The 25,899-nt window shown below is 52.6% G+C and overlaps 1 protein-coding gene and 1 long non-coding RNA gene across 3 annotated transcripts; one reads left to right on the top strand and one right to left on the bottom strand.

Annotated features, from left to right (window-relative positions):
* Nucleotides 1-9,063: 9,063 nt before the first annotated feature.
* Nucleotides 9,064-10,953, top strand: LOC140680452 (uncharacterized). The gene is made up of 2 exons (XR_012051744.1): nucleotides 9,064-10,559; nucleotides 10,602-10,953. It is a non-coding gene; the product is annotated as an uncharacterized lncRNA (long non-coding RNA).
* A 1,704-nt stretch (nucleotides 10,954-12,657) lies between these two features.
* On the bottom strand, nucleotides 12,658-25,840 carry SLC25A37 (solute carrier family 25 member 37). 2 transcript variants are annotated; one of them, XM_030289767.4, is made up of 4 exons: nucleotides 25,515-25,838; nucleotides 16,929-17,157; nucleotides 14,836-14,892; nucleotides 12,658-13,316 (listed from the first exon to the last, which is right to left on the bottom strand). In XM_030289767.4, the coding sequence occupies exons 1-4, from the start codon at nucleotides 25,707-25,709 to the stop codon at nucleotides 12,796-12,798; spliced, it is 1,002 nt and encodes a 333-aa protein (XP_030145627.1). In that variant the 5' UTR covers nucleotides 25,710-25,838; the 3' UTR covers nucleotides 12,658-12,795. The 2 variants fall into 2 exon arrangements, with proteins under 2 accessions (XP_030145627.1, XP_072773790.1); XM_072917689.1 differs by lacking the exon at nucleotides 14,836-14,892 and having other exon boundaries at nucleotides 25,515-25,840.
* Nucleotides 25,841-25,899: the final 59 nt, after the last annotated feature.

The raw sequence follows: 25,899 nt of genomic DNA, 5'->3' as shown, positions 1-25,899 counted from the left end.
TGCTCAGCGTTCCCTTGCTCCCTAATCCAGCTGCATCCCAAATTTTGCTGCCAAACGGCAAAGTGCAGGTGGGATCCTGCCCAAAAAATTCTGGGATGAGCCCGGCTGGAGCAGGGATGAGGCAGCAGAAACCCCTCGGCTGCCCCGGCCCTGCCCTCCCTCCTCCCCTCCCATCCCATCCCAGAGGGTTTTTATGGACATAAATCACATTTCCAGGCGGTTTCCCCTTTATTTTCCCAGCACAAAGCACCGGGACAAACAGAAAGGGGTGGAGCTGTTTGATAAGGAAATCCCTGGTGGAGTGTGAAGGCATCAATCATTCCCAGGGGATAAATATTAATGATTAATGGGCAGCGGGAAAATCCCACACCTGACTCCAGAGCCTAAGGAGGCAGAATTCCTGTTTGTGCCCGTGTGGGAAGGGAAAACATCCCTTAAATCCCTCATGATCCAGCGGGATTATCCCAGGGCCGGTGCTGCCACAACGCTGCCAAATCATTTCTTGAAAGGATAAAAAAATTCCCAAAAAAATGCAGGAGGGAGGCAGGAGGCTGCCTGTGGAGCCACATTCCCGGCAGGAATTCCGGGCTGGAGCCAAGGAAAGCCTCGGCTGAAGGGTTTGGGGTGGGAAGGGCAAGGACAGCCCTGGGCTGGAGCTGGGAATCCTCCAGGGGAGAGCAGGAATGGGAATGGGAATGGGAATGGGAATGGGAATGGGAATGGGAATGGGAATGGGAATGGGATGGGAATGGGAATGGGAATGGGAATGGGAATGGGAATGGGAATGGGAATGAATGGGAATGGGAATGGGTGGGGAATGGGAATGGGAATGGGAATAGGAATGGATCCTTTGGGGTGTGGGGATGTTCTCCCAGGAGAGAGCAGGAAAGGGATCGGGAATGGGAATGGGAATGGGAATGGGAATGGGAATGGGAGTGGGAATGGGAATGGGAATGGGAATGGATCCTTTGGGATGTGGGGATCCTCCAGGGGAGAGCAGGAAAGGGCTCGGGAATGGGAATGGATCCTTTGGGGTGTCAGGATGTTCTCCCAGAAGAAGATCAGGAAAGCTGTCAGGAATGAGGAGGAATCCTTTGGGATGTGGGGATGTTCTCCCAGAAAAGCAGAAAAGCTCTTGGGAATGGATCCTTTGGGATGTGGGGATGCTCTCCCAGGAGAGCAGCAAAGCTCTCAGGAATGAGAAGGAATCCTTTGGGATGTTCTCCCAGAAGATCAGGAAAAGGGACAGAATTAAAGGAAGAAGGGTGGAAGTGAAGGAAAATGGGTAGAAATAAAGGGAAAGGGGTGGAAATCAAGGAAAAACGGGCAGAAATGAAGGAAAAGGGGTGGAAATCAAGGAAAAGGATGGAAAGAAAGGAAAAGGGTGGGAATCAAGGATGGGAATCAAGGATGGGAATCAAGGATGGGACCCAGCACCCAGCTCTACCTCCCACACAAAATCCCCCTGAGGAGCCAGGAATGTTTCCCACCTGGATCCCAAACATTCCCTCTGTGCTGGGGATTCCACAATCCAAACATTCCCGTTGAAATTCCCATTTTTTCCCCCCTTGGGGAGCCCTTAGCCAGGGAGAGCCGCGTCCCTGGGATGATCCCGGGGGAGTTGGGCCACAAGGACACCCGGGACACTCCCGGGATTTTCCCACTGGATGCCGCTGGGAGCGGGGGAGGATCCTCCCACTTCTGTTCCCACCGAGGGCTTTTCCCAGCACTGATTCCAGGATTTCCAAGAGGCACCAGCCACACAGAATTCCCAGGAATTCGGCCCCACAGCGGGGCTGGATTTGGGATATTCCCAGATTTCCCAGCACAGATTGGTTTTCCATGGAAGAATTTCAATCGCTCAGAACTCCTGAGGCTGGAGCAGGATCTCAAAGGAATGGGATCCTGTAATGGGAATGGGATCCTTTAATGGGAATGGGATCCTTTACTGGGAATGGGATCCTTTACTGGGAATGGGATCCTGTAATGGGAATGGGATCCTTTACTGGGAATGGGATCTTTTAATGGGAATGGGATCCTTTACTGGGAATGGGATCCTTTAATGGGAATGGGATCCTTTACTGCAAATGTGATCCTGTAATGGGAATGGGATCCTTTACTGCAAATGTGATCCTGTAATGGGAATGGGATCCTTTAATGGGAATTGGATCCTTTCTGGGAATGGGATCCTTTAATGGGAATGGGATCCTTTATTTGGAATGGGATCCTTTACTGGGAATGAGATCCTTTACTGGGAATGGGATCCTTTACTGGGAAAGGGGATCCTGTCCAGGGAAAAGGAGCCTGTCCTGGGAAAGGGATCCTTTAATGGGAATGGGATCATTTACTGGGAATGGGATCCTGTCCTGCAGAGCCCCTAGAACCTCATGGGACATTTCCAGGGACACTTTTTCCCCCAGAAACTCATGGGACACTTTTTCCCCCAAAACCCTCATGGGACATTTCCCCAGACCCCTCACGGGACATCTCCAGGGACATTTCCTCCAAAACCCTTACGGGACATTTCCAGGGACACTTTTTCCCCCAGAAACTCATAGGATATTTCCTCCAGACCCGTCATGGGACATTTCCAGGGACACTTTCTGTCCCCCAGACCCCTCACGGGACATTTCCAGGGACACTTTTCCCCCCAAAACCCTCACGGGACATTTCCAGGGACACTTTCTGTCCCTCAGACCCCTCACGGGACATTTCCAGGGACATTTCCCCAGAACCCTTATGGGACATCTCCAGGGACATTTCCCCCAGACCCCTCACGGGACATTTCCAGGGACACTTTTTCCCTCAGACCCCTCACGGGTCATTCCAGGGACATTTCCCCCAAAACCCTCACGGGACATTTCCAGGGACACTTTCTGTCCCCCAGACCCCTCACGGGACATTTCGAGGGACACTTTTCCCCCCAAAACCCCCACGGGACATTTCCAGGGACACATTTCCCCCAGACCCCTCACGGGACATTTCCAGGGACACTTTCTGTCCCTCAGACCCCTCACAGGACATTTCCAGGGACACTTTTCCCCCCAGACCTCTCACGGGACATTTGCAGGGACATTTCCCCCAAAACCCCCACGGGACATTTCCAGGGACACTTTTTCCCCCAGAAACTCATAGGACATTTCTCCCAGACCCCTCACGGGACATTTCCAGGGATATTTCCCCAGACCCCTCATGGGACATTTCCAGGGACACTTTTCCCCCCAAAACCCCCACGGGACATTTGCAGGGACATTTCCCCAGACCCCTCATGGGACATTTCCAGGGACACATTTTCCCCCAAAACCCTCACGGGACATTTCCAGGGACACTTTCCCTACAGGACATTTCCAGGGACACTTTTTCCCTCAGACCCCTCATGGGACATTTCCAGGGACACTTTTTCCCCCAGAAACTCATAGGACATTTCTCCCAGACCCCTCATGGGACATTTCCAGGGATATTTCTCTCAGACCCCTCACGGGACATTTCCAGGGACACCTTTCCCCCCAGAAACTCATGGGACATTTCCCCAGACCCCTCATGGGACATTTCCAGGGACACATTTTCCCCCAGAACCCTTACGGGACATTTCCAGGGACACTTTCTGTCCCTCAGACCCCTCACGGGACATTTGCAGGGACACTTTTTCCCCCCAAAACCCCCACGGGACATTTGCAGGGACATTTCCTCCAAAACCCTTATGGGACATTTCCAGGGACATTTCCCCCAGACCCCTCACGGGACATTTCCAGGGACACTTTTTCCCTCAGACCCCTCACGGGACATTTCCAGGGACACTTTTCCCCCCAAAACCCTCACGAGACATTTCCAGGGACATTTCCCCAGACCCCTCATGGGACATTTCCACGGACACTTTTCCCCCCAAAACCCTCACAGGACATTTCCAGGGACACTTTTTCCCCCAGACCCCTCACGGGACATTTCCAGGGACACTTTTTCCCCCAGAAACTCATGGAACATTTCCCCCAGACCCCTCACAGGACATTTCCAGGGACACTTTCCCCCCAAAACCCTCACGGGACATTTCCAGGGACATTTCCTCCAAAACCCTTATGGGACATTTCCAGGGACATTTCCCCCAGACCCCTCATGGGACATTTCCACGGACACTTTTCCCCCCAAAACCCTCACAGGACATTTGCAGGGACACTTTTCCCCCCAGACCCCCACGGGACATTTGCAGGGACATTTCTCCCAGCCCAGCTCCTCCATCCCACCCCGGGACCCTCATGGGGCCGGAGCAGCCCCAAATTCCCGGCGCCGATCCCAAAGGCGGGCGCTGCCCTGGGTTAATCCAGGATCTGGGCTGGGCCCGTGCTGGTTTTTGTTCCCCCATCCGATCCTAATCTCGGCCTCTGCTCAAATATTGCCGCTTTTCAGGCCGAGCGAGCACCAGCACAAACATTTCACCTCCTCCCTGCCCTCTTCCCTCTCCTGTTTGTCTTGGAGGGCTCCAGGAGGGAAAAGTTTTCCGGCCACTCCTTCCCCTGCCCCGATTCTGCCACACTCGGCCGCAAAGGGAATAAAAACCAAATTAATTCCTGTTTGGCCACAGGATTTAATTCCCCCGAGCGGCTCTGGGAGCGGGGAAAGGGTTTGGTGCAGGTGTAAGGCAGGGCCAGAAATTCAGAGCTAAAATCCGGAATTTCAGCTCGGTCTGGGACCCCAAATCCTGGATTTTATCCTGCTCTGGGACCCCAAATCCTGGATTTATCCTGCTCTGGGACCACAAATCCTGGATTTTATCCTGCTCTGGGACCCCAAATCCTGGATTTATCCTGGTCTGGGACCCCAAATCCTGGATTTTATCCTGCTCTGGGACCCCGAATCCTGGATTTTATCCTGCTCTGGGACCCCAAATCCTGGATTTTATCCTGCTCTGGGACCCCAAATCCTGGATTTATCCTGCTCGGGGACCCCAAATCCTGAATTTCAGCCTGGTCTGGGACCCCAAATACTGAAATTTAGCCTGGCCTGTGATCCAAGAAATCCTTAATTTTAGTCCAGTCTGTGACCCCTATTCCTGGATTTTATCCTGGTCTGTGATCCAAAAAATCCTTAATTTCAGCCTGGTCTGGGACCCCAAATCCTGGATTTATCCTGCTCTGGGACCCCAAATCCTGGATTTATCCTGGTCTGGGACCCCAAATCCTGGATTTTATCCTGCTCTGGGACCCCAAATCCTGGATTTATCCTGGTCTGGGACCCCAAATCCTGAGTTTTATCCTGGTCTGGGACCCCAAATCCTGGATTTTAGCCTGGTCTGGGACGACAAATCCTGGATTTATCCTGGTCTGGGACCCCAAATCTTGGATTTTATCCTGGTCTGGGACCCCAAATCTTGGATTTTATCCCGCTCTGGGACCCCAAATCCTGGATTTTATCCTGCTCCCCCCATGGAATGGGAATATCCGTGGCACAGAACTGCTCAGGGCTCCAGGAATCCCTGGAAAAAGAAAAAACAGGAATTGTCTACTTGGAGCTGAAAGCTCCTTCCATGGTGAATAATTCATAATTTCAATATTTTAGTGAAAATTCCCAATTTTTTTTTCCCCTTTAGATCCAACCTTGGGGTCTCCTTGGCCTCAGGGAGAGCTGAATCCTCTGACCCTGACGCTGCCCAGCCCAAATTCCAGGGAATTAAAATTCCAGGAAATTCAACTTCCAGGAAATTCAAATTCCAGGAAATTCAACTTCCAGGGAGTTCAACTTTCAGGGAATTCAACTTCCAGGGAATTAAAATTTCAGGGAATTAAAATTTTAGGGAATTAAAATTCCAGGGAATTCAAATTTCAGGGAATTCAACTTTCAGGGAATTCAACTTCCAGGGAATTTAAATTTCAGGGAATTCAACTTCCAGGGAATTAAAATTTCAGGGAATTCAAATTCCAGGGAATTCAAATTCCAGGGAATTCAACTTCCAGGGAATTCAACTTCCAGGGAATTCAAATTCCAGGAAATTCAAATTCCAGAAAATTCAAATTCCAGAAAATTCAACTTCCAGGGAGTTCAACTTCTAGGAAATTCAAATTCCAGGGAATTCAAATTCCAGGGAATTCAAATTCCAGGAAATTTAAATTCCAGGGACTTCCAATTCCAGGGAATTCAAATTTCAGGGAATTCAAATTCCAGGGACTTCAAATTCCAGGAAAATCAAATTCCAGGGAATTCAAATTCTGGGGAATTCAAATTCCAGGGACTTCAAATTCCAGGAAATTCAACTTTCATGGAATTCAAACTTCAGGGAATTAAAATTTCAGGGAATTCAAATTCCAGGGACTTCAAATTCCAGGAAATTCAACTTCCAGGGAGTTCAAATTCCAGGAAATTTAAATTCCAGGGACTTCTAATTCCAGAGAATTCAAATTTCAGGAAATTCAAATTCCAGTGAATTCAACTTCAGGGAATTCAAATTCCAGGGAATTCTTCCCTGCTCAGCACCAGCAGAAGCTGCTGCAATAAATGGAATTTTCCCCATTTTTATTCCAGCAGAAGGGAAAATCCAAAGCAGCTCCAGCATTTCCTGGGGTTTTCCCTTCAAATCTTGCAGGAAATTTAAGGGAAACCTGCAATTATTGGAAATTTATTGGAAATTTATTGGAAATTGGGGATTTTTGCAGCCGGTTCCTGGGTTTGGTTGGGAATTCCCGGCCAGGAGAGATCAGAAATTCTCCAGCGACTCCTAGAGGATCCCCAGGCTGGAAAACTCCTCCCAAAATGGATTTTCCCCTCCCAAAATGGATTTTCCCCCTCCCAAAATGGATTTTCCTCCTCCCAAAATGGATTTTCCCCCTCCCAAAATGGAATTTCCTCCTCCCAAAATGAATTTCTCCTCCCAAAATGTATTTTCCTCCTCACAAAATGTATTTTCCTCCTCACAAAATGTATTTTCCTCCTCAGAAAATGGATTTTCCTCCTCCCAAAATGGATTTTACCCCTCCCAAAATGGATTTTCCTCTTTTTCCTCCTCCCAAAATGGATTTTCCTCCACCCAAAATGGATTTTCCCCCTCCCAAAATGGATTTTCCCCCTCCCAAAATGGATTTTCCTCCTCCCAAAATGTATTTTCCTCCTCACAAAATGGATTTTCTCCTTCCCAAAATGTATTTTCCTCCTCCCAAAATGGATTTTCCTCCTCCCAAAATGGATTTTCCTCCTCCTAAAATGGATTTTCCCCCTCCCAAAATGGATTTTTCCCCTCCCAAAATGGCTTTTCCTCTTTTTCCTCCACCCAAAATGGATTTCCCCCCTCCCAAAATGGATTTTCCCCCTCCCAAAATGGATTTTCCTCTTTTTCCTCCTCCCAAAATGGATTTTCCTTTTCCCAAAATGGATTTTCCTCCTCCTAAAATGGATTTTCCTTTTCCCAAAATGGATTTTCCTCTTTTTCCTCCTCCCAAAATGGATTTTCCTCCTCCCAAAATGGATTTTCCCCCTCCCAAAATGAATTTTCCTCTTTTTCCTCCTCCCAAAATGGATTTTCCCCCTCCCAAAATGGATTTTCCTTTTCCCAAAATGGATTTTCCTCCTCCCAGGATGGATTTTCCTTTTCCCAAAATGGATTTTCTTTTTCCCAGTACTGATTTTCCTCCTCCCAGGATGGATTTTCCTCTTCCCAAAATGGATTTTTCCCCTCCCAAAATGGATTTTCCTTTTCCCAAAATGGATTTTCTTTTTCCCAGTTCAGATTTTGCTCCTCCCAGGGGAATTTTCTCCTCCCAGGATGGATTTTCCTCCCGCTAGAAGGCACCATTCCCTCAGGGATGAGCCAGCTCCTCCCTCATTCCCAAGGAAAAACAACCACCGACTCCAAAAAGACAAAAAAAACCCAAAAAAATCAGGATATTTTTATTTCCTCGAGCTCCAGTGACACAACTGTAGCAGCATTTTATACCCGGATCCTGCATTGGTAAACAGTGAAAAAAACATTTTTTTTTTAAATTTTATTTTATTTTTGCCAAGTCAAAAAAAATCCAAAGGAAAAAAAAAAAAAAGGGATTAAGAACTGGAAAAGTTCCTCATCCTCCCTTAAAGAACTTTGTGCGTTTGTGGCAGAACGGGGTCAGAGACTGAGCGAAAATCGAGGATTTCAGCTCAGAATTCAGCGCCGCTTCCAAAGGCAAACTTGGCAGGGATTTTGGGATGGGGACGGGGATTTGGGAAGGGAAAATTGGGAATATTCCCGCTGCGGGTGAGACCTCTGGAATGAGAACTGGGCTGGGTTTGTTGGGTGTCCAGGAGCATCCAAGGGGATTTTAGTCCTCCCTAAATGGATTTTAGTCCTCCCTAAATGGATTTTCCTCCTTCCAGAAGGGATTTTCATTTTTCCAGAAGGATTTTCCTCCTTCCAGAAGGGATTTTCATTTTTCCAGAAGGAATTTACTTTTCCCAGGAGGAATTTCCTTTTCCCAGGAGGAATTTTCCTTTTCCCAGATGGAATTTCCTTTTCCCAGGAGGAATTTTCCTTTCCCAGGAGGAATTTTCCTTTTCCCAGAAAGGATTTACCTTTTCCTAGGAGAAATTTATTTTTCCCAGGAGGAATTTCCTTTTCCCAGGAGGAATTTGCCTTTCCCCAGGCAGAATTTCCTTTTCCCAGGAGGAATTTATTTTTCCCAGGAGGAATTTTCTTTTTCCCAGAAAGGATTTGCCTTTCCCCAGGAGGAATTTCCTTTTCCCAGGAGGAATTTCCCATTTCCCAGGAGGAATCTCCTTTTCCCCAGACAGAATTTATTTTTCCCAGGAGGAATTTCCTTTTTCCAGGAGGAATTTCCTTTTCCCAGGAGGAATTTTCCTTTCCCAGGAGGAATTTCCTTTTCCCAGGAGGAATTTACTTTTCCCAGGAGGAATTTTCCTTTTCCCAGAAAGGATTTTCCTTTTCCCAGGAGGAATTTTCCTTTTCCCAGGAGGAATTTTCCTTTCCCCAGGCAGAATTTCCTTTTCCCAGGAGGAATTTCCTTTTCCCAGGCAGAATTTCCTTTCCCCAGAAGGAATTTCCCATTTCCCAGAAGGAATTTCCCATTTCCCAGGAGGAATTTCCTTTTCCCAGGAGGAATTTTCCTTTTTCCAGGAGGAATTTACTTTTCCCAGGAGGAATTTTCCTTTCCCATGAGGGATTTTCCTTTTCCCAGGAGGAATTTCCTTTTCCCAGGAAAATTTCAGCTCTGATTGCTCCAACCCCAGCAAATCCAGGAGAATCCAGCGGGATTTTCCCGTTTTAAGGCACAAGGGAGCCTTTGGTGTAGGGATTTATTCAGGTTAAGACACACAAAAAAAGGCAGCAAAAAGCTCATTTCACACCGGGATTGTTCCCACAAGGCACACGTGGCACCCCCTGAGGGAATCCTGCATTTTCCTGCTCCAAAAATTGTGGGAAAAGGATCAGATCTGCTCAGGGTCACCCCAAAAACCAGACCTGGGGACATCCCAGGGAAGGGGGAGGTGGATCCTGGAACGGGATCCCAAAAATCCCTCCTTGGCTGCTGAAGGATGGGATTTGGTTGGGGAAGGATGGAATTTATCCCTGGATTCAAATGGCAAATGGACCCTGGAATTTGAACATCCACAATCCCAAAATCCCTTCAAATTCCCAAAATGAAATTTGGGTTGGGAAGGATGGAATTTATCCCTGGATTCAAATGGGAAACGGACCCTGGAATTGGAATTTGCAGGTCCAGGATCCTAAAAATCCCTTGGGATCTCCCAGAGGAGCAGTTAAGGATGGAATTTACTTTTGGGAAGAGCAATTCCCAAATGGGAAATGGACCCTGGAACTGGAATTTGCACATCCAGGATCCCAAAAATCCCTTGGGAACTCCCAGAGGAGCAGCTGAAGGATGAAATTTGGTTTGGGAAGAATGGAATTTATCCCTGGATTCAAATGGCAAATGGACCCTGGAATTTGAATATCCAGAATCCCAAAATCCCTCCAAATCATCCAAATGAGAGGTTAAAGCATGGAATTTGCTTTGGAAGAGCCATTCCCAAATGGGAAATGGACCCTGGAACTGGAATTTGCACATCCAGGACCCCAAAAATCCCTTAGGATCTCCCAGAGGAGCAGTTAAAGGATGGAATTTGTTTTGGGAAGCCATTCCCAAATGGGAAATGGATCCTGGAATTGGAATTTGTACATCCAGGATCCCAAAAATCCCTTGGGATCTCCCAGAGGAGCAGTTAAGGATGGAATTTACTTTGGGAAACCATTCCCAGCTGCAGCAGGGAGGTTTCCACCCTTCCCACTCAGCATTCCGAGCAGGAAAACCAAACTCAGGGAATGAGCAGCTCCTGCAGGTCGGGATTTCCCTCCCCAGGTGGGATTTTCCCTCTCCAGGTGGGATTTTTGTCCCTCCAGGTGGGATTTTTGTCCCTCCAGGTGGGATTTTCCCTCTCCAGGTGGGATTTTTGTCCCTCCAGGTGGGATTTTTGTCCCTCCAGGTGGGGTTTTTGTCCCTCCAGGTGGGATTTTTGTCCCTCCAGGTGGGGTTTTTGTCCCTCCAGGTGGGATTTTCCCTCTCCAGGTGGGGTTTTTGTCCCTCCAGGTGGGATTTTTGTCCCTCCAGGTCGGGATTTTCCCTCTCCAGGTGGGATTTTTGTCCCTCCTGGGCCGGGATGAGCAGCAGGCAGGGCTGGGAGGTGCCTTTGGATCAGCACTGGGAATTCCCAAGGATTTTGGGCTGTTTTTGGAGCTGCCAGGGACTCTGTAAACAGCAGCTCCAGGATCTCCCTTTGCTGGGAGCAGGAAACCCCCCGGGGACCCCAGGAGAGGTCCTGGAATGGGATCAGGGCTTCAGAGAGGAAAACTGGGAATAAACTCCACAAGGATGAAGGCTGGTCAGCTGTCCCACCCCATAAAAACGCACTTTTAGCAAGTTTCAATTGTAAAATCAGATTGGTTAAAAATCTACATTTAAAAAAAAAAAATTAAAAATAAAAGGAATTGAGTTTTCCCCCTCTCTGTCCCCCACAAAGGGATTTTGGGATGCCCCACAAAGCCATGTCCCCATTCCTTGTCCCCTCAAAGGTTCCCAAGTACCTTGACACCCAGGGGAGGAGCCAGGCCACCACCTGGGTAATTAAAGCCAATCTGGCCATAAAATCAATGATTTTGGGTCTTCCTTACAAGAGGGAAGAACTGAGCCCTTTTTAAACAGCTTTGCACCCAGCTGTAAAAGCATTTTAAACCACCCAACTGCCTACATAGAAAAATAAAGGATAAACATTATCCAGCTATTTTATATTTATATAAAATTAACTTCTGTGCCACGACATCTTTGTTTCTCTGCTGTAAAAAATAAAAAATTCAAAAAAAAAAAAAAAACAAACAGCTTAGGTTGGATAACCTAAACCTTCAGCGAGGAGTAAACTCCATCTTCCATCTTATTTCCAGGAAAAAAGAGAAGCTTGTGATTTCACTGCTTCCAAATAAAGTTATTAAATAGATATATATTAATATCAAAGTCTGTATAAACTCTCTTTTTGTTGTTGTTTGAGGAAGGGAAAGGGGCACCCAGTGACCGGGAATCACGGGGGACACTGAGTGACCAGGAATGCCCAGAACCCCTGGGGACACCGAGTGACCAGGAATCACGGGGGACACCGAGTGACCACCAGGAACCCCCAGGGACACCGAGTGACCACCAGGAACCCACAGGGACACTGTGGGAATCCCTGGGGACACCATGGGAATCCCTGGGGACATCAAGTGACCAGGAATTCCTGGGGACACCGAGTGACCAGGAATCCCTGGGGACACCGTGGGAATCCCTGGGGACACTGTGGGAACCCCTGGGGACATTCGGTGACAGGGAATCCCCAGGGACACTTGGTTACAGGGACACCCAGTGACCAGGAACCCCTGGATTCCCTGGGGACAATCAGTGACAGGGAATCCCCAGAATCCCTGGGGACACTTGGTGACCAGGAATCCCCAGGGACACTGTGGGAATCCCTGGGGACACTTGCTGACAGGGAATCCCCAGGGATAGTGACAAAGCACAAAAGGAATCCCTGGGGACACTCAGTGACAGGGAACCCCTGGGGACACCATGGAAATCCCTGGGGACACCATGGGAATCCCTGGGGACACCGAGTGACCAGGAACCCCTGGGGACACCATGGAAATCCCTGGGGACACCATGGGAATCCCTGGGGACACTGAGTGACCAGGAATCCCCAGGAACACCATGGGAATCCCTGGGGACGCCGAGCGACCAGGATTTCCTGGGGACACTGAGTGACAGGGACACCTGGTGACCAGGAACCCCTGGGGGACACTCGGTGACAGGGACACTCGGTGACCAGGAATCCCTGGGGACAGTCAGTGACAGGGACACTCGGTGACCAGGAACCCTTGGGGACACTGAATGACCAGGAACCCCCAGGGACAGTGACCAAGCACCACAGGAACCCCTGGGGGACACTCGGTGACCAGGAACCCCTGGGGACACTCAGTGACCAGGAATCTCCAGGGACACCACAGGAACCCCTGGGGACACTCAGTGACTGACCAGGAACCCCTGGGGACACTCGGTGACTGACCAGGATCCCCTGGGGACACTCAGTGACCAGGAATCCCAGGGGGACACTCGGTGACAGGGACACTCGGTGACTGACCAGGGACCCCTGGGGACACTCGGTGACTGACCAGGAAGCCCTGGGGACACTCGGTGACCGAGCGCCCCGGGAAGCACAGGCAGGGAGATTTGGAGCCGTGAATGCAGCACAATTCCAGCCGGGCTGGCTGGGAGCAGCCCCAGGGCGGTTCCTGCTCCTCTCTCACGAGGAGGATTTCTTCTCCAGCGCCTGCTTGGTGAGGAAGTACTTGAAGAACTCGTACACGGACCAGGCGATGGCCGTGGAGGGCATCTGGTAAATGACCCGAGCTTGGACGCCCTTGAAGAAGCCGGGCACCCCTCCCAGCTGGTAGACGGTGCTGAAGGCGTTGGCCATGCCCGACAGGTGCCCCTTGATCTTGAGGGAGCTCAGGGCCGTGTTCTCCTGCGTGTTGAGCAGCGTCTTGCACACGTCCAGCGGCGTGGTGGCGGCGGCGGCCACGGCTCCGGCCAGGGCGCCGGCCACGATGTGGGACTGGGGGTGGTAGTGGCGGTGGGGGTTCAGGTGCTCCTGCACCAGCTCGTAGGTGATGAAGTGGATGGCCTGGAAGGGCACGTTCATGGTCAGCTGCGTGGTGTAGCTGCGGTAGAAGGCTCCAAAGCCTTCGGTCCTCTGCACCGTCCGCACGCAGCCCAGCACCGACGTGTACGGAGAGTTGAACATCTGCAGCCTCTGCTTCACCACTGCTCGGGGACAGCGTGGGGACAGGGACACTGCTCAGCTGGGGGGTCAGCTGGCACAGCCCCAGCCTCCCTTCCCAGCCCAAACTGATCCCCCCGAGCTGGGGACAGGGACACTGCTCAGCTGGCACAGCCCCAGCCTCCCTTCCCCACCCAAACTGATCCCCCCGAGCTGGGGACAGCATGGGGACAGCGTGGGGACAGGGACACTGCTCAGCTGGGGGGTCAGCTGGCACAGCCCTGACCTCCCTTCCCCACCCAAACTGATCCCCCCGAGCTGGGGACAGCGTGGGGACAGGGACACTGCTCAGCTGGCACAGCCCCAGCCTCCCTTCCCCACCCAAACTGATCCCCCCGAGCTGCCCAGTGCCCCCAGAACTTGGGACAGGAATGGGGACAGGAATGGGGACAGGGACACTGCTCAGCTAGCACAGCCCTGACCTCCCTTCCCCACCCAAACTGATCCCCCTGAGCTGGGGACAGCGTGGGGACAGGCACACTGCTCAGCTGGCACAGCCCCAGCCTCCCTTCCCCACCCAAACCAACCCCCTGAGCTGCCCCCAGAGCTCAGCACAGCCAGGGGACAGCTCAGAGCTCACTTCCTAATGAACCCCTCTCCTCAGGCTTAATTAATGACCTTTTAGTTCTAATGAGCCCCTCTTCTCACAGATAATTAATGACCCTTTAGTTCTAATGAACCCCTCTCCTCACAGATAATTAATGACCCTTTAGTTCTAATGAACCCCTCTCCTCAGGCAATTAATGACCCACTAGTTCTAATGAACTCCTCAGGGTTAATTAGTGACCCACCAGTTCTAATGGAGCCCACTCCTCAGGGTTAATTAATGACCCACCAGTTCTAATAGAGCCCACTCCTCAGGGTTAATTAATGACCCCCAGCTCTCCCCATCAGGTCAGGCTGCTCAGGCCCTCGCTGGGGATGCACAGACCCAGCAGGGAGGGTGGAAGGTGGAGTCACACCTGAGCATCACCTGGGGTGTCACACACCCCCTCAGCCTCCCTGGCTTGCAAGGCCAATTAATTTAAATTATTTAATCAGGGTAGGATTAAAAGGATTTGATACCCTGGAGGTTTCTCCTTCAGAGATTCCTGCTCTGGGCCCGCGCAGGAGCACAACCCAGTGACCCCGAGGAGCTGGCAGGTGACATCACTGTCACTTGAGCTGCATTTTCCTGTCAATCCTCATTTTCCTGAGGCCTTCTCCTGACACTCCACCTGGCCAGGAACCTCACAGTCCCTCCGTGTGCTCGTCCAACAGCCTGAGCTCAGCTTGGTTAGGCCGAAAGTCCAGGAAAACCAGAACCACTGCCTGAGGAGCAGCAGAGGGGTGACAGTAAAGGTGACACCGTAAAGGGGACACCTCCCTGGCAAGCCCCAATGCACCAGGAGATCCAGGGATAAATTAATTCCTCCTCTCCTCCCCAGGGACAGAGGAACACTTTTGGAGGTCTGGGGGCAGCCCTGGATTTCTTTCTGGCAGTGCCCAGAATCCCGGGATTACCTTCGGCAGGATTCATCACGGCGTCGTGCAGCAGCGTGGCCGCGCTCCCCGCGATGCCTGCAAGGCAAGAGCAGCCCTGAGAACACAACCCGGCTCCAAAGGTGTCCCTGTGCCCGGGGGATCAGCCTGGGGATCCACCCTGGGGATCCACCCTGGGGGATCCAGCCTGGGGGATCCAGCCTGGGGATCCAGACAGGGGGATCCAGACAGGGGATCCAGCCTGGGGATCCAGCCAGGGGGATCCATCCAGGGGGATCCAGCCTGGGGGATCCAGCCTGGGGATCCCATCCAGGGGGATCCAGCCTGGGGGATCAGCCTGGGGGATCCAGCCTGGGGGATCCGGCCTGGGGGATCCGGCCTGGGGGATCCAGCCTGGGGGATCCAGCCTGGGGATCCAGCCTGGGGGATCCAGCCTGGGGGATCCAGACAGGGGGATCCAGCCTGGGGGATCCAGCCTGGGGGATCCATCCATGGGGATCCCATCCATGGGGATTCATCCATGGGGATCCCATCCAGGGGGATCCATCCATGGGAGTCCATCCAGGGAGATCCAGCCTGGAGGATCCAGCCTGGGGGATCCCATCCAGGGGACTGCATCCAGGGGATCCCATCCAGGGGGATCCATCCATGGGAATCCAGCCAGGGGATCCCATCCAGGGGACTGCGTCCAGGGGGATCCATCCAGGGGGATCCCATCCATGGGACTGCATTCAGGGGATCCATCCAGGGGGATCCCATCTGTGGGAATCCATCCAGGGGGATCCCATCAGTGGGAATCCATCCAGGGGAATCCCATCAGTGGGAACTGCATCTGTGGGAATCCATCAGTGGGAATCCATCCAGGGGAATCCCATCTGTGGGAATCCATCCAGGGGGATCCCATCAGTGGGAATCTATCCAGGGGAATCCCACTCATATGGGAACCCCATCCATGGGAATCCATCCAGGTGATCCCATCCATGGGGGGAACCCCATCCATGGTGGAACCCCATCCATGCTGAGGGAGGTGCTCCCACCCAGGGCCCAGCGCAGACCCCAGGGCAGGACCCCCATCCCGAGAGAAGCCCGGATCCGCTCCCAGCCCCAGCTTTGCTGTCCCCAACAATTCCCGAGGATCCGTCGGCCGCAGACACCCGCGGCGCCTGAGCTGTGAGCAACGCTTCCCCTGCCCTCAGCACAGCCCTAATTAGGGATTTTCATCCCTTTACTCAGCCTGCTTTCCAAGCCTCAGCGCCCCGGCTGCGCCAAGCCCGGCCAGCCCTGACCCATCCCGAGCTCAGGCCGGGATCAGCCTCTCCAGCCACTCCTTCCCTTTGATCCTGGCTCCCAGCTCCAATTCCCTCCTGCCCAAATGACTTTTGGTCATTTCTCATGAAGCCACAGCTCTGATTTTCCTGCTGGCACCACAGGCCTGTAGCTACTTGAAAGGCAAGCACAGGAATGTGTTCCCAGCAAAGAGCAGCCAGCAGAAGGGATTTTATTCTCTTCTCTGAGTTCTTCCGTGAGCCCACGGCAGATTCCCACCAGCACATCCCAGCAAAATCATGGGAATCTCCAGCACAAACCCTTTGGTAAAGCCCTGGCTGCTCAATTCCAGGCTTTCTGCTGCTATTGCTGGGTTTAAAAGTGAAATATTCCTGCTAAAAATTAAAGAGGATGGAGGGATTTTGGGGATCCTGGATGTGCAAATTCCATGATCCCAGGGACACCTGAATTCAAACCTCCAGAGGCTGAGGTGATGCCTTCAATATAAGATCACACCTTTAGGTGAAACCTTGAAAGGTGGGACTTGATCCTGAAGATCTTTCCCAACTTTAAGGATTCCACAGCAATATAGGAACAGCACAGCTGCACCTCAGCACCTTTTGCCCACTAAACTGATGATTTGTGCTGGAATAATTTGAGATTAAATAAGAATTTAGATTGGGAGGGGCGCTTTTGCCCACTAAATTGATGATTTGTGCTGGAATAATTTCAGATTAAATAAGAATTTAGACTGGGGGGGACACCAGGCTGAGTGAGAAGCAAGCAAGGGATAGGTTGATAATCACAAATGAGTTTGTTTTTTTTTTTAGGGCAAACCCCAAAAATACCATTGGCCAAGTGGCTGTTTCCTCCTGGCTGGAAAATATCACTGAGAGACTTTTTCATTTTCTCGTAGCAGGCGAAGTACAAGGCGTGGGCAGGGCCAGCCCCCAGCATGGTGACATTAATCCCTCGTAAAGGCCTCCAGAAGCCCTCGGTCAGCACCATCTTCTTGAGAGCTTCGTACACGCTCCTGTACTGGGCTTTGGGGTCCGGCTGCAGGCTCTGCATCCGTGTCTGCAACAAAGACACCAGGGACAGCCCTTGGTTACCCAGCCCCCCAAAATTCCAGATCACCAAGGGCTCACTTCAGCCCCTGCACGGCCCTGATTTATCCCAATTTTTCATTTCCCTGCTCCCACTGCGACACCCTCCTGGAGGGAAGTGTGACCTCTGCTCTGCTTTATCCATGGAAAGCCCAAGGAATGAGGCTGCTCCAAAGAAATCCAGGGAACGTTGTAATTTTCTCCTGCTTTCAACAGCCTGACTCTGCCCCAGCTTGTCCCTCCTGCAGCTGGCCCAGCAGTCTGGGACAGTTCCTAGAAGGGGAGCTGGGAAAACTGGGAACAGGCAACTCAGGAATTCCCTGAAAAGGAGAAAATGCAGAGCCAGTGTCCCCCAGAGGCTCTGGGAGGTTCCTTGTCCCCGTTTTCCCCTCAGCTCCCAGTGGTTTTCTCCCCCGAGGGCCTGGCAGGGAATTCCAGCTGCATTTCTGCCCCTCAGGAAAACCTGGCAGGGAATTCCAGCTGCATTTCTGTCCCTCAGGAGGGCCTGGCAGGGAATTCCAGCTGCATTTCTGTCCCTCAGGAGGGCCTGGCAGGGAATTCCAGCTGCATTTCTGCCCCTCGGGAAAGCCTGGCAGGGAATTCCAGCTGCATTTCTGCCCCTCAGGAGGGCCTGGCAGGGAATTCCAGCTGCATTTCTGTCCCTCAGGAGGGCCTGGCAGGGAATTCCAGCTGCATTTCTGTCCCTCAGGAGGGCCTGGCAGGGAATTCCAGCTGCATTTCTGCCCCTCAGGAAAGCCTGGCAGGAATTCCAGCTGCATTTCTGTCCCTCAGGAGGGCCTGGCAGGGAATTCCAGCTGCATTTCTGCCCCTCAGGAGGGCCTGGCAGGGAATTCCAGCTGCATTTCTCCCCCGAGGGCCTGGCAGGGAATTCCAGCTGCATTTCTGTCCCTCAGGAAAGCCTGGCAGGGAATTCCAGCTGCATTTCTGTCCCTCAGGAAAGCCTGGCAGGAATTCCAGCTGCATTTCTGCCCCTCAGGAGGGCCTGGTAGGAATTCCAGCTGCATTTCTGCCCTTCAGGAGGGCCTGGCAGGGAATTCCAGCTGCATTTCTGCCCTTCAGGAGGGCCTGGCAGGGAATTCCAGCTGCATTTCTGTCCCTCAGGAGGGCCTGGCAGGGAATTCCAGCTGCATTTCTGCCCCTCAGGAGGGCCTGGCAGGGAATTCCAGCTGCATTTCTGCCCTTCAGGAGGGCCTGGCAGGGAATTCCAGCTGCATTTCTGCCCTTCAGGAGGGCCTGGCAGGGAATTCCAGCTGCATTTCTGTCCCTCAGGAGGGCCTGGCAGGGAATTCCAGCTGCATTTCTGCCCCTCAGGAGGGCCTGGCAGGGAATTCCAGCTGCATTTCTGTCCCTCAGGAAAGCCTGGCAGGGAATTCCAGCTGCATTTCTGCCCCTCAGGAGGGCCTGGCAGGGAATTCCAGCTGCATTTCTGACCCTCAGGAAAGCCTGGCAGAGAATTCCAGCTGCATTTCTGACCCTCAGGAGGGCCTGGCAGGGAATTCCAGCTGCATTTCTGTCCCTCAGGAGGGCCTGGCAGGAATTCCAGCACCATTTCTGCCCCTCAGGAGGGCCTGGCAGGGAATTCCAGCTGCATTTCTGCCCCTCAGGGTTTTTTCTCGCAGATTTTAAGCCAGCTGAGCTCCTGGCACCCAAACCTGCTCCAAAGCTCACTGTCACCACTTCATGACACGATTTTCCCCTCAGGAAATTTCCTCGGAGCTCATTCCAGGGCTCTGCAGACAGCAGGGCTCAAAGGCCTGGAGGTGACAATGACAACATGAGGGGTCCCAGGACCTCAATCAGCTCTGGGTAAAAACCTCCACAGCCACCCCAGGAAATCCTGAGCAGCAGAATGCCCACAGATCCTTCCTGAATTCCCTGTGGAAAAGGTTAAACACAGACAGGCCACGGAGTCACAGCCCTGGAGGTGGCCAAGGCGGGCCTGGACGTGGCACTCAGTGGGGACAAGGTGGACACGGGTCACAGCAGGACTGGATGGCCTCGGAAGGCTTTTCCAACCTCAGGAATTCTGTAATTCTGCAATTCCAGCCCATGACTGGAACCATTGGAGCAGCCTCCAAACACCAACGCTGGGATGGGCTCGGCCCTCCCTGGGCAAGGGGTGCTCAGCAAGCTCTGGAATTCCTGTTTTTCCAAGGAGAAGCTGCAGGAAGGATCCCTCCTCAGCAGGATCCCCTCCAGCTCATCAAGCCCTTCATTAATTAGCCAGGAGGCCACAAGGCAGCTCAGCCTTCCATAAAAACCTTTCAGGTTTGAACCTTGGAGCCCCCAAACCCCAAAACACCTCCACACCCCCTCTGTGAGCCCAAGGAAGAGACCAGAACTCACTTCAGGACTTTCACCCAAAATAACAAAACCAAGCTGGCTTTACTCAAGCCTAGACCAACCAAATGATGGAATTTACAGTAAATAAACTTTAAAAACCCTAAAAATGTAGCTGGAATTTCAGACTCCAGCATCAGCTGGTGCTCATGAAAGGCATCACCCTCCACCAGGGAATTTGGCAGCCTCGTGCAAAGCTCCCTGCTCCACAGCACCACATTCCTTGGGAACTCCAAAGGAGCCCAAAAACTCAGGAAAATCCCCCAGGGAGGGCAGCACTGCACTGAATGAGTTCAGAATTTAAAAGCAGGTTTCATATCCAGCTGTCCATGCAACCCTTCGTGGTGTCAGCACCTTCCCATCCTACAGAGGCTGCTCAGGATTTCAAGATGCTCCCGAGAAAATCCCAGTCTCATCCCAGTTTATCCCTGGCAGCAGCAGGTGGCATTTATGTGCAGGATCAATGTGGTTTTGGGAAGTAAAAAAAACCCCAGTTTTTCCCCACTTTCACCCCAGCAGTTCCCATGAAGGAACAGAACCTCCTGTAGCTGTCAGGGCCACACACACCCCCAGGAAAATCAATTTACAGACACCCTGCTGCTGCAGCTTTTCATGGAAAAGGGGGGTAAGGTGGGTACAGCCCTCACGTGAGAATGGATAAATAACTTTTTTTTTTTTATTCTGGTGGATCTGAGTCACTCTGAAGGGGTTCAAAACTCACCCCACAGCCCAGAGGAGCCCACACAGGCTGCAGTTTGCATCAGCCACCCATCAGCTGTGGGTAGAACATGACTAACAGGCCAAGGAGCAGATAAAACCAGGACTAGCTGCCCAAGGAATAACCAAAACCTGGGTAAAACAGGACAAGCAGCCCAAGGATTAACCAAAACCTGGGTAAAACAGGACAAGCAGCCCAAGGAATAACCAAAACCTGGATAAAACAGGACAAGCAGCCCAAGGATTAACCAAAACCTGGGTAAAACAGGACAAGCAGCCCAAGGAGGAGATAAAACCAGGACTAACTGCCCAAGCAATCACCAAAAACAAGACAAACAGCCCAAGGAATAACCAAAACCTGGGTAAAACAGGACTGACAGCCCAAGGAATAACCAAAAGCAGGATTTAACAGGACTAACAGGCCAAGGAGCAGATAAAACCAGGACTAGCTGACCAAGGAATAACCAAAACCCAGGTTCAACAGGACTAACAGCCAAGGAGCAGATAAAACCAGGATTCTGCAACCCAGGGAGTAGCCAAAAGCAGGATTCAAGAGGATAAACTACCCAAAGGATAAACAAAAGCAAGAAAAACAATCCAAGCAATAACAAAAATCAGGACTGAATTGAACTAAAAGCCCAAGGAATAACCAAAACCTGGGTTTAGGAGGACAAACAGCCAAGGAATAACCAAAATCCAGATTTAGGAGAAGAAACAGCTAGAATAATAACCAAAATCAGGGTTGAATTGAACTAAAAGCCCAAGGAATAACCAAAACCTGGGTTTAGGAGGACAAACAGCCAAGGAATAACCAAAATCAGGATTTAGGAGGACAAACTGCCCAAGGAATAACCAAAACCAGGTTTAGGAGAAGAAACAGCTAGAATAATAACCAAAATCAGGATTTAGGAGGACAAACTGCCCAAGTAATAACCAAAATCAGGATTTAGGAGAACAAACTGCCCAAGCAATAACCAGCTCCAGGCTCTCCTGGGTGCCTGCTGCTGGAGTCCTGGGGCTGGGAGCAGCTCTGTGGGAGGGAGCTGAAGTTTATCAGGGCTTGAGGAGATGATTTCCCCAGCTGGGCAGTGCCCCCAGCTCCTCTCACCTATCTGAAGCCACCAAGCAGCTCCTGGAGCCTCACCCCTGATAAGCAGCCAAGAAATTCTTCTCCACCTACTGCAATTAATCCCCGTTGCATAAGGCAGCGGTGCAGGGCCAGCCAGGAGCGCCCTGCCTGTCCTGCTGCAGTTTGGGCAGGAAAAAAACACCACCACAAGCGCCAGGGTCAGGTTGAGGCAGTTCCCTGCTCCTGGGGAAAAGCTCTGTCCTGCTGGATGCACTTTGGGAAGAGCCCCAGCCCTCCTGCACTACCCCAGTGTTGTTTTCTGGTTGGTTTTCACCCAAAATTGCCTTGCCCAGGTCTCTGCTTTGCACATCCTGGCAGAGGGTCACTGGTTTGACACCCTACAAACACCCTCTGCCTTTTGTTTGGCTCAAGCTCTGAACCCCAATTTTGGATGAGTTCAGCTGGAACAGGACAGGCACAAGCCAGGCTCAAACTCTGAACCCAATTTTGGGGGGATTCAGTTTGAACAGGACAAGGCACAAGCCAGGCTCAAGCTCTGAACTCCAATTTTGGGGAATTCAGTTCGAACAGGACAGGCACAAGCCAGGCTTAAGCTATGAACCCAAATTTTGGATGAGATCATCTGGAACAGGACAAGGCACAAGCCAGGCTCAAGCTCTGAACCCCAATTTTGGGGAATTCAGCTGGAACAGGACAAGGCACAAGCCAGGCTCAAGCTCTGAACCCAAATTTTGGATGAGATCACCTGGAACAGGACAGGCACAAGCCAGGCTCAAGCTCCAAACCCCAATTTTGGGGGAACTCAGTTGGAACAGGACAAGGCACAAACCAGGCTCAAGCTCTGAACCCAAATTTTTGGGGAATTCAGCTGGAACAGGACAAGACACAAGCCAGGCTCAAGCTCCAAACCCCAGTTTTGGGGGGATTCAGCAGGAACAGCCCCCAGATGAGCAGCACATCCATGGAAGGGGAGCAGAGGGTCAGTCCAGCAGGTTTATCCTGGAATTCCCAACATCCCAAAACCCCCCCCTCAGCTGGAGCATGAGGAACTGCTCCTCCTGGAGCAGCTGGAAATGGGGGGATGCAGAATCTCCCAGCACCAAACCCCAAAGAATCCAGAGCCCTGCCTCCCTCAGATGTTCTGCTGTGCTTCCAGGACCTTTGTGACCACCGGGAAGCTCCAAAGGCAGGCCAGGTTTTCATGGAAAAGGATTTTTTTTGCTCCCTAGAGCCACTGGCACCCTCTGCAAGAAGGGAGGTGCCAGCCCTGCCCGCCTCCAGTTTCTCCCCCCAGCAATTAATTAATCCCCAGGGGAGCAAAACTGTTCCTCACACCCCCAAGGAGAGCCCATCTTTGTTTCCACAGCTTTGGGAAAGCAGCTCTGGCAGAAAATTCACCCGATGGATCGGGGCAGGAGGAGAGGCTCCAGGGAACCCTCCAAAAACTCCTTTTCTGCTGCCATTGGGACTCCTCGACATGCTGATCCCTCCAGATCATCTGGGGATGGATCAGGGCTCCCAGCACAGCTGTTTGCAGCAGCCACAAACAAAAACAAGCCTGAGAAGTGTGAGAAACCCACTCAGCACCAGCAAAAACCCAGCCCAGGGTGTCCAAACAACCGGAGCTGAGGGGGAGAGGCAGAGGGAAAGTGCAGGAGAGGCTGCAGCTCATTTGCCTAATGGTAAAAAAAAATAAATTATTATTTATTATTCAACATTGGAAAGTAGCAGGGAGGAAAAGAGCGTAGATTGAAATTGGATATTGGGAAGGAATTCTTCCCTGTGAGGGAGGAAGGAGGGATGGAATTCCCAGAGGAATTCCCTGGATCCCTGAAGTGTCCAAGGCCAGGCTGGAGCAGCCTGGGACAGTGGGAGGTGTCCCTGCCCTGGGGTGGCCCCGGGGGATTTTAAGGTCCCTTCTCACCCAAACCATTGTGGGATTCTGTGACCCCATCAAGCTCAGGGGTTGTGCAAGTGTCTGCAGCAAACAATTCCCCCAAATTACAACATTTTCAGTTTCTCTTTGGGAGGAAATGACTTGCTGGAACCCAGACAGGAGGAACCTCAGAGCAGGAGCACCTGCAGAAAAACCCAACCTCCTCCAGCCTGGAACTCTGCCCCAGGAAGTCCCACTGAGGAAAAGCTTTGCTCCTTTCCCGCAGGTAAACTGAGACAGCTGAGTTGTTATTGCAGACACCCACTACAAACAAACAAACCTCTTTAAGGATCCAAACTCCCTTTTTTTGGGTCAGTTGCCACCTCTGATCCGCTCCCCGGCCCGGCGGCAGCCAGGGAAGGCACAACTCGGGGAGTTTTTCCTCCAGAGCGCCTCCCACTCACTCCAGGAAGCCGGGCACCGCTTTCATTTCTGCCTCTGCTCGCCCCGCCGAGGAAAAGAAGTGCAGAATTCCAGAGGGACAACACCCGCCCAGCTGGGCACAAAACACCAACTCATTTGTTGGTGCCACGCTCAGGGTGGGCACCGACCCCACACCCCAAATCTGTGAGCCAGGTGCAGCAGGGACAGAGCCAGAGGGAAAACAGGGCAAAAAAAGCAGGAATACTTCCTTGGAGTGCTTGTAACACTGGCAGACTCTGCAAAAGCCAAAGCATTTCCTCTTCTCTGCTCTTTCTGCTCTTTCAGGGAACCGCGGACGAGAAGGAGAAGGGATTGCAACATCTCGTGATTCATCCGCGCCAGCATCGAGGGAGTTGGGCTTTTCCCAGCTTTCCCTCTCCTTTTGAAGGCCCTACAGCAGCAAACTGGCAGGGCAGAGGGAGGAAATATCCTTCGGGATGATTCCCACACTCTGGAGACGCTGGGAAGCCTTCCCTGAGCGTGCTGGGGCATCATCATCAGCTCCAAAATCCACCAGGCAGCTCCTCTTCAAACACCCAACAAAGCCACTCACCCATCCCAGCAGCTGAACTGGGATTTCCAAGGCTCCGGGAGGGAAAAGCTCCTCATCCCGGTCCGGTTCCAGGCCAGCCTGGAACGTGCACCCCAACATTCCATGGACGCTTTCCCCCACACGTGCACCCCAACATTCCATGGACACTTCCCCCCAACATTCCATGGACACATCTCCCCAACATTCCATGGAAACTTCCCCCCAGCATTCCATGGACACATCTCCCCAACATTCCATGGACACTTCCCCCCAACATTCCATGGACACATCTCCCCACCATTCCACGGATACTTTCCCACACGTGCACCCCCAACATTCCATGGACACCTTACCCGTCTGCACCCCAAGACTCCTTACACATCCCCACTCTTCTCGCACCCCAACATCCCCTCCACACTCTCCCTTCCTTACACCCCAATTTCTCGCAGATTTCCCTCCCTTGCACCCCAAAAACTCCTACACGTGCCTGACACCCCAACAACCCCTTGAACCTGCAGCGCTTCTTTCACTCCAACGACTTTTTACACACTTCCCTTGGCACCCCAACAGCTCCTTGCACACCCTTTACACCTGCCTGCTGCTTGCACCCCGAAACCCTCTGTTCTCTCCCATCCTTGCACCCCCAGAGCCCCTTGCACACCTTTTACACCTCCCCTCTTCTTGCACCCCAAAACCTTCTGTTCTCTCCCCTCCTTGCACACCTTTCACACCTCCCCTCTTCTTGCACCCCAAAACCCTCTGTTCTCTCCCCTCCTTGCACACCTTTTACTGCTCCCCTCTTCTTGCACCCCAAAACCCTCTGTTCTCTCCCCTCCTTGCACCCCCAGCGCCCCTTGCACACCTTTCACACCTCCCCTCTTCTTGCACCCCAAAACCTTCTGTTCTGTCCCCTCCTTGCACACCCCTTGCTACTCCCCTCTTCTTGCACCCCGAAACCCTCTGTTCTCTCCCCTCCTTGCACACCTTTCACACCTCCCCTCTTCTTGCACCCCAAAACCCTCTGTTCTCTCCCCTCCTTGCACACCCTTTACTGCTCCCCTCTTCTTGCACCCCGAAACCCTTTTCACACTCCCTCAGTCCTCTCCCCTCCTTGCACCCCCAGCACCCCCAGCACCCCTCCTTGCACCCCCAGCCGTTCCCGCTGCCCGCCCGCCCCTCTCCCGTCCCCCCGCTCCCCGCAGCATCCCCGGCACACCCCGCACCGCCCCGTGCCCACCTCCCCGGCCGCTCTCCGCCGTCCCCGCGCACCTTGACCGAGTCCACGGGGTACATGATGGTGTGCTCCATGATCCCCGCCACCGCCCCGGCCACCATGTGCGTGCCGAGCGCGACGCCGCTGGGCAGGCTCTCGTAGTCATCGCTCTCCATCAGCCCGGTGGCGGCGGGGGGCCCGGGGCCCGGCGGGGCGGCAGAGCTGCCCGCCATGGCGCAGCTCAGCTCCATGGGCCGGCAGCGGGGACGCGGGCCGAGCCGGGCCGAGCCGGGCCGGGCCGGGCTGGGGACGCCGGTACCGGGCTGGGGACGGGACACCGGGACCGGACCGGGCTGGGGGGGCACTGGGACCGCGCGCCGCCCAACCTCCTTTAAAGCCGCGCTCGCCACGCCCATCCCGGCCCCACCAATCAGCGCGGCG

Source organism: Taeniopygia guttata, chromosome 22 (genome assembly GCF_048771995.1).
Source record: "Taeniopygia guttata chromosome 22, bTaeGut7.mat, whole genome shotgun sequence".
NCBI classification, from domain to species: Eukaryota; Metazoa; Chordata; class Aves; order Passeriformes; family Estrildidae; genus Taeniopygia; species Taeniopygia guttata.
This window is presented reverse-complemented; position numbering and strand designations above follow the sequence as displayed.

Coding starts and splice junctions, on each gene's coding strand:
- SLC25A37 (XM_030289767.4), bottom strand. CDS start 25,709: ATGGAGCTGAGCTGCGCCATGGCGGGCAGCTCTGCCGCCCCGCCGGGC. Junction 17,158..25,514: donor ACCCCGTGGACTCGGTCAAG/GTGCGCGGGGAC, acceptor TCTTTGTTGCAG/ACACGGATGCAGAGCCTGCA. Junction 13,317..14,835: donor CGTGATGAATCCTGCCGAAG/GTAATCCCGGGA, acceptor GTCCCCGAGCAG/TGGTGAAGCAGAGGCTGCAG.